The 13,304-nt window shown below is 41.7% G+C and overlaps 1 protein-coding gene across 6 annotated transcripts in view; it reads right to left on the bottom strand.

The window, feature by feature from the left end:
- PPP3CA (protein phosphatase 3 catalytic subunit alpha) overlaps positions 1-13,304 on the bottom strand; it is a 2,125,362-nt gene that overhangs the window by 1,044,125 nt on the left and 1,067,933 nt on the right. For all 6 annotated transcript variants that reach the window (XM_044062110.1, XM_044062111.1, XM_044062112.1 and 3 more), the window contains exon 3: positions 2,203-2,327. In XM_044062110.1, coding sequence (XP_043918045.1) covers positions 2,203-2,327 — 125 coding nt within the window. The remainder of the gene's footprint in view (positions 1-2,202; positions 2,328-13,304) is intronic.

Below are 13,304 nucleotides of genomic sequence, written 5' to 3'. Positions count from 1 at the left end.
GTGTCAAAACCATGTCCTCAAGCTAAATGCCATAAAGTGCATAGTTATCCCCTTTGGAAAAAACGAAGTACCCACAAACTACCACATAAGTGGTAGCCCCCTAAATACGGAAGACATAATAAGGGATCTGGGGACCCAAGTAGATAGTAACCTCTCCTTTGATAATCGCATTGCCAAAGTGGTTAGAAAATCCTTCTATGAGGCCCACTTAATCACAAAAGGGTTTGCATCCAAATCGAAAGAGGTCATTGGGCCCCTCTATGCATCACTCATCAGACCCATTATAGAGTACAATGCCCCATTTGGGATGTACCTTACAAGACACCTGCAACAACTGGAAAGACCACAGAAGTACCTCACCAAGAGGATCACTGGCCTCAAGCAGATGCCCTAAGCAGCTCGACTGAAGAAACTCCAGCTGTACTCAGTTGCATACTGCCTACTCAGAGGTGATCTCTGCCTGAAATACAAGGCCATGTCCAACCCAGAATTGATGGACATGCTCCACCTAAAGAAAACCATATCTCCTGAAGCCACACATTCCAGGGATCTAAACCACACCACAACAATAAATACGATGTGCTGGAGAGATAGATTCCTGTCCTAGAGACTTCCCATGCTTTGGAACAAGATTCCATTCTACATTAGGCAGAGCTCCTCGCTAACCCTCTCAAGAGAAACCTTGACGAGTGGATGGGAAACAGAAAGTTTACCCCAGGGATCGCTTCAATGGCTCTGCTGGACAGAGGCACAGGGAACTAGTCTAAGGGGGTGGCGAAAGCCAACACATTTCGACTAGGCTTACAAATGCCTTCGGGGAGATAGCCCAGTACCTACCTATGAACCTATATTTGGCTTTACTTCAACCTACCCACTCCCCATCTTCCAGAAGATTACACCCCATAAGAATGAATGAATGAGAAATCTCATTTTCACTGCAGCCTATACGCATAGTGACACCCTACCACTGACTGCAACCAGCCCCACTTCCTCTGACCTTCACAGGTGTTAGTACTGCAGTGAGATATGAGCTATTCAAATCTCCCCTCCAACCAGAACTCAAACATTTTTTTCTTCACTGCAAATGTTTTCCTCAGTGCTACAGCTGACTCTTTGCCTCCTCAATCAAAGCTCCATGGCATTTCCATCCTTGGTGGTTCCCCTCACAGTGAAGCTCCTCTAGTGTGATGCTCATCAGGAGCGTCTCCCTCCTAGCAGAGCTTTACACATTTACCCACATGTAGGTCTCAAGGGGATGCAATATGGTACACACTACTAGTGTGTCAACACCAGGTTAAAGCCATCACACTGAAGTTTGAAGTAACTTATCTCTTCGCCTACTTTCCACTGGTGTGCCAGTCTGATGTCTTGAAAGAATGAGGGCAATACCACTGTGAGGGAACTGCCTCCATTTTATGTGGTGACATGTTCCTCAACTGCCTGCTCTGTTTATGCTGTAGAAATAGGTTACCAGCAAGGCAATGATATCACTACCAATGCTTGTGCCCTACCCATGCAGCCACAGCATGCACTCATACCATTCCTTGTGGAAGAATTGAGCAGGCTCCACCCCAAACACCGCCCCCCCCCCCAACATGTACATCAACTCCAACATATACCAAAGCCATTCACTGAATTCAGATGGCCAGGGTCACAGTCAGAGCTTTACCTCTCTACACCAGAAGGGGGAGCAAGCAGATATCTGAAAATGGATTGTCAGAGTTTTACCTCTCTACACCAGAAGAGGGAGCAGGAAGATACCTGAAAATGGACCGTCAGAGCTTTACCTCTCTATGCCAGAAAGGGGAGCAGGCAGATATCTGAAAATGGATTGGCAGAGCTTTACCGCTCTACACCAGTAGGGGGAGCAGGCAGATATCTGAAAATGGATTGGCAGAGCCATGGGATAAGACACCAGTGCAATGCCAACAGGCAAATAAGCAGTAGACATATTAAAGGAACATACCGTTCCTAATTAAAACAAAAGCTGAAGCTCCAACAGTGATTGACCTACCTACACAAGTAAAGACCTACCTACACAAGTAACGGGTTATACAATTTCATACAGCTTTTTGCAGAACAACAAAACAAACCAGACTATGTGAATGACATACTAGCTTCTTGTTCCACACTGGTTTCACATACTGTTCTGTTGCTGTAGTAACTGAAGCAAGCTCATAAAAATACCACATTCAGACTTACTTCAATACTGAAATAGCCTCTGTCGACATAGTCACCCAGGAAAAGGTAACGCGTGTTAGCTGGAGATCCTCCTACTTCAAACAGCTTCATCAAGTCAAAGAACTGTCCATGGATGTCCCCACAAACTAAAGGATTAAAAGAAGACAGACAGAAGATCAGCTAATTTCAAACACTGCTTATTATCAGTTTAAAATGCAACAAAAACACGACAGGCCTCACTCGGTTAAAGGAAAACTCCACTGTAGAACTCAAAAAACATATTTTTTTCATTGTATCTTTGTTTTTGAGCTATTTTAATGCCTCAAAATCACTCCAAGTGCTTCTTTTACAATTTTAATGTGTTTCTCTCAAAATGGCGGATGATGGGGCCTGCCTTGGTAACGTGATCTTGTTTTCTTGCTTTCCTTCCTTCTTCCCACAATATATTTCAAGTCCTCTTTATATGACTCATGCCAGACATAAGGAAGAGGTGCTGTTTTCTCATGCCATTAAAATATAATGGCAGGACTGTGAAGCACGGTCATCTAAACACACCTTCTGTAAAATAGCTGCTTCTCTGTTTACCTGACTGAGCCTCATTTATCTGTCTGCCAGAGCTTGTTCTATGCTATAAATAGCTGTTATCTACTTGTAGCAAAAGAAAGCAGATTAAAAACAGTTTTATGTAAGAGGAGCCTTTTGTAGTCCTAACAAACTTGATAAACCCTCCCCCATACTCTCATGCTGAGGTGTGAAAACTCTCACTGCAGTAAATAATCATTGCTGTACATTTACAAGTGGCAAGTAGTAGGACTCTGAACTTATTCTGTCTGCTACTTCCAGGGTTGCCAGACGTCCCTATTTGGGCGGGACTGTCCCGAGATCAGCAGCCTGATCCCGAGTCCTGCCCTGCCGGTTTAAATCCCGGCCAGCCTCCGCTTTGTTTGTTTTTTTTTTTTTGATTGTCCTGTATACATGGCATACGGGCCAATCAAAAATTGCTAAACACGGAGCTTCTTGAGTTCCGCATTAAACACGAGAAGCTCCGTGTTTAGCGATTTTTGATTGGCCCATATACCGGTATACGGGCCAATCAAAAATCGCTAAACATGGAGCTTCTTGTGTTGAATGTGGAACTGCAATGCATTAAACACGAGAAGCTCCGTGTTTAGTGCAGAGCTACTGAGTGAGCTCAGTTCTTTAATGTGGAACTCTGGGGGGTTTTTTTGGTCTTCACTTGCCGTGAGAGACCTTCTTCTTTTTTGTCCCCACCTGGGGTGCTGGAAATCTGGCAACCCTGACTACTTCCCAATGCCTTCAGTGGGAGGATATTTCTCTCTCATGAATGATGCAGACTTAAAATGTGCTTTACTAGTTCCTCGATTATTTCTGTCATGTTCCCCCTCCTTTTTTCTTTTTTTGTATTTATTTATACTTTGGTAACCAGGAAATTGAACTGGTCCCAGGACCCTTTTCAGCCACAACATAAGCTACACTGGCAAAGACAATAACAATTATTAAATGCATTTATCAATACAAATAAAAAAAATGCTGACAAAGACATTGACCAAGATTGCATGTGGAACACAGCCAATGTGTGACAGTGACCAAGTAAATCATTGAGCAACATTTTGTATATATTAATAATGCTTAACTATACTATGTTGTTTATTATAAATAATTAATTGTATGCATAGATATTGCATGCACACAGACACACACACACACAATATATATATATGTATATATGTATATATATCTATATATATATTATATATATATAGTGTGTGTGTGTGTGTGTGTGTGCTCACGCATTTAAACACAGTTAAGTACTTATGATTTCTTTTTCTTAATGTTCTTAATGCAAAGGCACATAGTTCATAGGCAGGTACATAGGTAGGTACTAGGCTGTCGGCCCTAGGGCCCATACAAGCCTAGCCAAAAAATGTATCCTGGCTATCGCCACCCAAGAAAATTATTTTCCTATGCCCCTGTCGAGCAGAGCCACAGAAGTGATCCCCGGGGTGAATTTCCAATTTCCCATCCAATCATCAAGATTTTTCTTGAAGAGTGCTAATGAGGAGCTCTGTTTGACATAAATAGGTAGTCTGTTCCAGAGTATGGGAAGTCTCTGGGACAGGAATCTATCCCTCCAGCATGTTCTTTTATTGTGGTGACAAGGTTAAGGTCCCTAGAGCGTGTAGCTCGGAGGGATTGGGATTTCTTTAAGTGGAGCATGTCCAACAGCTCTGGGTTTGACATAGCTTTGTATGTTAGGCAGTGATCGCCCCTGAGTAGGCGATATGCGATGGAGTAAAGCTGTAGTTTTTTGAGACTGTCTGCATAGGGCATCTGTTTGAGGCCAGTAATCCTCTTTGTGAGGTATTTCTGTGGTCTTTCCAGTTGTTGTAGATGTCTTGTGAGGTACATACCAAAAGGGGCGTTGTACTCTATAATGGGTCTAATGAGTGATGAGTAGAGGGGAACAATGACCTCTTTTTTTCTGGATGAGAATCCTTTTGTGATGAGATGAGCCACGTGGAAGGATTTCCTGATTACTGTGGCGATGTGATTATCAAAGGAGAGACTACTGTCCACCTGTGTCCCAAGGTCTCATCACATTTTCGGCATTAAGTAGACTACCAGCTATGTGGTAGTTCATGGGTACAGAGTTTTTACCAAAGGGGATGACAATACACTTTTTGGCATTAAGCTTCAGGCCATGGCTTTGACACTAGGTATCTGTCTCAGTGAGGCCCTTTTGTAGTTTGTCCACATCATTAGGAGTTTCGATTATGGCTCCTAGTTTGCAGTCCTCTGCAAACTTTGTTAATAAAGACCTTCTGTGTTGGCCTGCACTTCAGAGAAGTAGATACCAAACAGGAGAGGACCCAGGACTGAACCCTGTGGTACTCCACTTGTCACTGGTCTGATGTCAGATCTGGAATCCGCTACTTTCACAGTGTGGGTCTGTCCGTGAGCCAGTTGGCAACCCATCTTGTGACATAGGGATTTACACCTAGTTTAGTGAGCTTATCTATAATTCCAGAGTGGGGGTTGGTGTCTAAAGCCTTGGCGAGATTTAGATAAGCTGTGTGAACCATTTTACCATCATCTATGGCTTTGGTGACTGCTTCAAAGAAGTCAATCAGGTTTAGGAGACATGATCTGCCTTTTACAAATCCAAACTGAGTAGGGTCCAGAGTTTGGAGACTACCAATGTCTTTGTTTATGAGTTCCATGATGATACGTTCCATGGCTTTGCAGACCAGGCTCGTCAGGCTAATGGGGCGGTAGTTCCCGGGGTCCGTCATGGCTACCCCTTTGTGGAGTGGTATAAATGTCGCGGTGCGCCATTCAGTGGGTACAAAGCCTGAGTTGAGGCTATGATTGAACATGGTACTTAGGTAGGGTGCCAGTTCATTCTGTAGTTCATGTAGAACGCAGCCTGGGATATTGTCAGGTCCCATGGATGCTGTGTTCGACTTTGGAGAGTGTGTTTTTTTACCTGTGCAGCCGTGATTATAGGAACTTTGCATTCTTCCGGTATAGAGATGAGCCCTCTAGGGGGTGAGAGGGGGGTAAAGTTAGCACTGAACCTATCTGCTGGGATGTTGGCAATATCAGTTGGTTCTGTATATTTAGTGCCATTATGCTGCAACTCAGAGCAGATCTGAGTGTTCCCATTTAGATTCCTGACATAGCTATAGAATGCTTTGTGGTTGTCTTTAGAGTCAGTGGCAATTTTGTTTTCGTAACTAGCTTTGGAGGATTTTATGAGGGATCTCAGCTTCTTACTGAGGTTGACCAGGGAGTTCCTCCAGTCATGGGATTTTACTCTTTTTTGCAACAGTTTCTTTCTTCTGTTGTAGAGTTTGTTTATGGCAGAGGACCACCAGCTTGGCTTCCTTTTTTTGGAGGGTAACATCTTGGTTCTATTAGGGATAGCATGATCCATGCACTTGTGTAAGTGCTTATAAAGTGCATTTGTGTAGGATTCGGCAGTCATACCTCTATTGTAAATGTATGTAAAAGTAAATTCAGCTGTATATTATGGTTGCTGTCTGACAATGCAAGGACCGAGTCAAAGTCAGTGGGAATCTCTTACAATGGATCTGCATGTAACAGATATGCACCTCCCTCTGGGATGATGTCACGCAAAGCATAAAAGATCTTTTTATGAACAGTATCAGTGTATCTAGTTGATAGGGTTGCCACCTGACTCTCTTTCTGCAGTTCTGGCCGGGGGTGGGGCTTGAAAATGGTAAATGCATTTATACTTTACAAGAAAAAATATTTACTGACTTTTCTCTAAATGTCACAGAAATCTTTGCTACTACTCAAGTTATCTTAACACAAACTGTTATAAATAACATTTAAAGCTTAGAATTTCAATATTGTGTTGCTGCTTATGTAAATTTGTCAGAGTTGACAATTGCCTTTAAACCCGACTGATCTAATTGCTTTGTTTTGCTATGAAAGGGGAGAATGTTAAGTTCTCCTCCCCTCTGCAATAAAAACAGTGGAAACAATTCCACAGCTTTCTGTCTTTTTTTTTTTATTAGCTGCTATGTTCCTGACATTAGCAGGGTTAATTACGCATTTAAGATTGACAGCAGTACCTGACAGGGTAAACTACAGATTTAACTGTGTCTATGATATGTCATTCATGTGGAGACTAATTATTTTGCAAAGTATGTGAGACGTTGAGTTTAAAAAAAAAGTAGGTGGGCTTTCCCTTCCTTTGACACCAATGCAAGGAAATAAAAGTTTTAAAAACTACAAGCAGGTTTCTGGTACATACCTAATGCTGGAACCATTTTGTAGGGAGAAAATAAACCTAACAATTGAGTTAAACTGTATGAAAGGGTGGAGTTCTCCTTTAATGTGTGAAGAGCTTTCAACAAGTAATGCAAAGCCAGTTTCTAAAGAAGTAACAGTAGCTAATTTCTATGGCCAACTATGGCAGCCTCTATTTATACCATGAAACTGTCAAATTTGGGGTAAAGTGTTAAAACTATCAAAGACTGTTACTCACAAAATGAAGTGTTAACTCAGAAACCTTTAAGCAGCAACAATTGTAAATGAATTATCTAGCAACGTTTTTGATGCTATATCAGAAGTGCAAACAAATTTGTACTATAACATTTAAGAAGATTTAATGCACAGAATATACTGCACGTACAGAAAACACGTTTGTCATAAGCGGAAATAACATCCGTCATAGTAGTCAATTTTCTCAAACAGAAACAGAATGAAAATATGTGAAAAACTATATTACTGCTTCATTCACTTGTTAACTTCCTCTAGACATAACTGCCTCTTAAGGATGAGCTGGGAGCACTGTCTGGTATGCATGACTTGTTCAGAGTCACACTGAATGCAAGTGGGATGGCAAGAATAGCAAAGAATGAAGTTCATTATTTAGAACTTTTACACTCTGACCTAGTCTGCCAAATGAGAGAGCTGACCATATTACAAAGATAAATATAACAATTACTATGTGTCAACTTGCAACACTTATGCACATAAACATTTTTATACCTGCTAAAGGAAAACTCAGGGATACAGCTGGCAAATATGCATACATCATAAATGCAGCAATGTGTCTGCACACAGACCCTTTATAAATTACCAGTGCTGTCACTTTGGTTTTTGTTAGTTACAAAATATGAACCCAAGCAGTTGCATTTCAAAACTTGTGACAGGTGCTCCTCAGAGAAAGTCTGGATGCTTCTGTCATACACCATTGCTAAATCAACAATAAAAGGGCACCCTTGAAAATGTGATGTAATCAAACCTCTCAACCTGTTAAAACAAGAAGTCTGAACAAATCCAAAAATGAGGGGACAAATGCTCAAAAAAATTGGGACAATTTTTAAATATTATTCTTATAAACTTAAAGTTGATAGGATAACAGGGTTTGTATTACCATGCATTTTCAGAAGGGTGTGAAGTCAAACTCAAATGTCATTCATTACTTAGTGGCTTCAATCCACAATGATTTGCCAAAACAAACGCATATTTTATGAGGAACAGACCAGAAAGATAAGGCAAAAATCTGGACAGCTGAGAGGAATGGGGGTAATTATACATTTAGTACCCAATGGTATGCACAGTAGTAAACCCTGCTCTTGCTTGCTCTGCATTCATGCTCAGAAGTGACATTGATGTGTACGCAACAAATATTTATTAGATTACTAAACTGATGGTTTTGTGAAGCTAATTAATGTTCCTTATGCAAGCATCTGTGGTTCTGAGAGATAAAAATGAAAGTCTGATTACATTTAAAAATGTAAAAAATGTTTTGTATTCAATACTGTAATGTTCTAATACTACTAAAGCATAGCAGGTATTACCAAATGTAAATAAAGTGTTGGTACTGAAGGTCTTATCCCAGTGCACTTTTAACTGCATGTAAATGAACACTGTTCTGGTCATGTAAATGGCAAACATTGCACATATCCTCCCACTACTCTAGCTCTAACCCTGAAGTCCCACATGCACCTAAACACTAACCCTGAAACTACTACCCTCTACATAACTCTAATCAAGAACAATGCATCTTAAACCTATCTATCCATCAGGAAGTAATCTATCCCTGGTAATTATCATACTGCCAACACAACCCTAAGAGTCGACACAGTAGTCAGGGACCTATGGACACATGTAGGTATTAATCTAGTCTTTGACCATCACATGTATACTATAATCTGGAAATCATTCTATATTGTGCAACTTACAAACAAAAGTATGCAGTGAGGTCACTGTTCCACTGTATTTGGCATTCATCAGACCTATCATTGAGTACAATGCTCCTTTGGTATGTATCTAACCTGGCATATCCTACAAACATAATGTCCACAAAGGTTCCTCACTAAAACAGTGCAGGGCGTAAGTAACATGTCCTATGCAGATTGCCTCAAAGCCTTACTCTGCATTCTGTCTCCTACAGGCTGTTGACGGGAGATCTATGCCAGACATACAGGGCATTGTCAAACCCCACTCTGACGGACCACCTGCATATCCACAAAATAAACAACACCAGAATTACCCATTCTAAAGACTTAAAACTTGCCTGTGATATGAATAGGACCTGATGGAGGGACAGGTATGTATCCCAGAGACTACCCCTTCTCTGGAACAGGCTCCCCATCCATGTGAAGCAGAGTTCCTATCTAAGCCAATTCAAGTGCAACTTGGACAACTGGATGGGATACAGAAAAGTCAACCCTGGTTTTGCATTGTTGTCTTTAACGGACACAGGCTTATAAATGGTTCATCTCCCAGGCCCCTGCTTACACTTATCAAGGGTACCAGAACTCGTCAAAGAGTAGGGATAAGGCCGTGTGGTTGTTAGCATAGAATACACATATGAACCTAAATTCCACAATGGCAACTTAAACTTTAGGGAGAGAGTAAGAGTTTTAGGGTTAGTGAGTGAAGCTTGAGGTTTTATTTATTTATTTACTTACAGTCACTTGTTTATTGGGAAAGTCCAACTATGGCAACAGAGTACCAATTTTCAGGGAAGACCCAGGGAAAAAGGCTACAGAATACATCACAAAAAGCACTCTACAAATATTATGCATTACAAACATTTTACATAAACTCATATAAACATCTTACATTTAATGCAATACAGTAATGAAACATTTTTACTTACAAATATACAGCAGCAAAAACATTTTCTATATGAACGGTGAGTCCGAAATAAAGGAGATGGATAGAGATATTAAGAAGGATGTCTATCTGTCTGTCCATATATAAAATCTATGAATGTAAAGTAGAGTAAAAGTAGATACCAGAAATGTGGAAGAAACTTCAGAGGTATTATTCTACAAATGCAGAAAAGATCAGAAAGTAATGCAACTTCACGAAGAGTTTGATTATACGTCAAAACAATTGTTATAAGAAAGTCAGGTAAGAATGACAAGAGTACAGATGGAGAGGACAGGAGTCATGTGATAAGGGAAAGGGGAATTTTACATAGGTTCATAGGCAGGTACTAGGCTATCGGCCCTAGGGCCCATACAAGCCTAGCCAAAAAATGTACCCTGGCTTTCGCCACCCAAAAAATTATTTTCCTGTGTCCCTGTCGAGCAGAGCCACAGAAGTGATCCCTGGGGTGAATTTCCCATTTTCCATCCAGCATCAAGATTTTTCTTGGAGAGTGCTAATGAGGAGCTCTGTTTGACATACATAGGTAGTCTGTTCCAGAGTATGGGAAGTCTCTGGGACAGGAATCTATCCCTCCAGCATGTTCTGTTGTAGCTCGGAGGGAATGGGATTTCTTTAAGTGGAGCATGTCCAACAGCTCTGGGTTTGACATAGCTTTGTATGTCAGGCAGAGATCACCCCTGAGTAGGTGATATGCGATGGAGTATAGCTGTAGTTTTTTGAGACGGTCTGCATAGGGCATCTGTTTGAGGTCAGTAATCCTCTGTGAGGTATTTCTGTGGTCTTTCCAGTTGTTGTAGATGTCTTGTGAGGTACATACCAAAAGGGGCGTTGTACTCTATAATGGGTCTAATGAGTGATGAGCAGAGGGTAACAATTACCTCTTTTTTTCTGGATGAGAATCCTTTTGTGATGAGATGAGCCACGTAGAAGGATTTCCTGACCACTGTGGTGATGTGATTATCAAAGGAGAGACTACTGTCCACCTGTGTCCCAAGGTCTCATCACATTGTTGGCATTAAGTAGACTACCAGCTATGTGGTAGTTCATGGGTACAGAGTTTTTACCAAAGGGGATGACAATACACTTTTTGGCATTGAGCTTCAGGCCATGGCTTTGACACCAGGTATCTGCCTCAGTGAGGCCCTTTTGTAGCTTGTCCACATCGTTAGGAGTTTCGATTATGGCTCCTAGTTTGCAGTCATCTGCAAACTTTGTTAGCCAAAGACCTTCTGTGTTGGCCTGCACTTCAGAGAAGTAGATACCAAACAGGAGAGGACCCAGGACTGAACCTTGTGGTACTCCACTTGTCACTGGTCTGATGTCGGATTTGGAATCCGCTACTTTCACAGTGTGGGTTCTGTCCGTGAGCCAGTTGGCAACCCATCTTGTGACATAGGGATTTATACCTAGTTTAGTGAGCTTATCTATAATTCCAGTCTGTCGTGGCTCCCCCTTTGCGGAGTGGGATAACTGTCGCGGTGCGCCATTCAGTGGGTACAAAGCCTGATGTGAGGCTATGACTGAACATGGTGCCCAGGTAGGGTGCCAGTTCATTCTGTAGTTCATGTAGAACGCAGCCTGGGACATTGTCAGGTCCCATGGATGCTGTGTTCTTGGCTTTGGAGAGTGTGTTTTTTACCTGTGCAGCCGTGATTATAGGAACTTAGCATTCTTCCGGTATAGAGATGGGCCCTCTAGGGGGTGAGAGGGGGGTAAAGTTAGCACTGAACCTATCTGCTAGGATGTTGGCAATATCAGTTGGTTCTGTATATTTAGTGCCATTATGCTTTAACTCAGAGCAGATCTGAGTGTTCCCATTTAGATTCTTGACATAGCTATAGAATGCTTTGTGGTTGTCTTTAGAGTCAGTGGCAATTTTGTTTTCGTAACTAGCTTTGGAGGATTTTATGAGGGATCTCAGCTTCTTACTGAGGTTGACCAGGAAGTTCCTCCAGTCATGGGATTTTACTCTTTTTTGCAACAGTTTCTTTCTTCTGTTGTAGAGTTTGTTTATGGCAGAGGACCACCAGATTGGCTTCCTTTTTTTGGAGGGTAACACCTTGGTTCTATTAGGGATAGCATGATCCATGCACTCGTGTAAGTGCTTATAAAGTGCATTTGTGTAGGATTCGGCAGTCATACCTCTATTGTCCGTCTGCATGGGTGTCATGAAGTTTGCCACTTCTGTCTTAAGAAGTGTGAAGTTGGCTTTTGAGAAGTTTTTTACGATGGTCTATGTTCAGTCATTGAATGAGAAATCCATCAAACGTTCAATCATCGAATATTTTAGCAAGAGAAAAGAGACAGTGGACCAAAATTCACACCAAAACACACACAGCAATATATCAACCCACCCAGGTGGGGGGGCTATGCACTCCTTGCCCCTCAACCCCCCCCCACTTACATATACCAACTCCGAGATTGCACTACATTGGGGAAAAGGGCAAATTTCCTAACGCTGGCCAACCAACTCCATTTCCTGGGTAAAATATTCGATGATTGAACATTCAATGTTTTAAGTTCGATGAAAAGAGGTTTGATGGATTTCTCATTCGATGACTGAACAAAGACCCATTTCAGACTGCCTTAAATGTTAGGCATAAATTGCAACTCAGTAACCTGTAGGACTGAGTATAGAGATAGGACCTTAAGGCAATCTGTGTAGGACAGGGTATTCATACTCTGGATTCTCCTGGTGAGGAATATTTGAGTTTCAACTGTTCAAGTGCCTGGTTGGGTACATGCTAAAGGAGGCACTGTACTCAATGATGGATCTGATAAGTGCTGAGTAAAATAGTACTATTACTTCATTGGACCTGGTTACCACATCCTTGTTTATGAACTGGGCTACACAGAATGTTTTTCTTACTGTCTTGGCTATGTGTTGGTCGAACTTCAGATTATTGTCTATATATGTTCCCAGACCCAAACTATAGGGTCAACTCTTAAGGGTGTTTTATCGATAAAGTAGCTTGGATAGATGATGTCGCAAAGGGCACTATAGCACATTCCTTTGCAATAAGTTTTAATTTGGGCTTTCGCACTATTTATTTTTGTGTGTTAGACCCTCTTATAGGATGGTGTTGTCGTGGGAGGAATCTATGATAGCTCCCAATTTACAGTCATCTGCAAACTTGGTGAGCCAGAAGCCTTTGGCATTAGCCTTAGCTTGTAAGTAGCAGCTGCCAAACACAAGTGGCCCCAACAAGGAGCTCTGGGGTACTCTGCTGGTGACTGGCCTCTTGGTGGAGGTGGTTTCACTGATCCTAACTTCTTACTTCCTATCTGGGAGCCAGCTGGCAACCAGAGAGTTATGTAGAGACTTGCACCTAGTTCTGATAGCTTGTCAACAATACCTGAGAACAAACACCTTGGCCAGATCAAGGCAGATGGTTTGCACAGTCTTCCCCTCATCCACAGCCATGCTGGCCCTCTTGAAG

The sequence above is a fragment of the Protopterus annectens genome, chromosome 2.part1, assembly GCF_019279795.1.
Source record: "Protopterus annectens isolate FY-2018-M chromosome 2.part1, PAN1.0, whole genome shotgun sequence".
Classification (NCBI taxonomy): domain Eukaryota; kingdom Metazoa; phylum Chordata; order Ceratodontiformes; family Protopteridae; genus Protopterus; species Protopterus annectens.
Note: the sequence above shows the minus strand (reverse complement) of the source record. Positions and strands in the feature narration are given on the sequence as shown.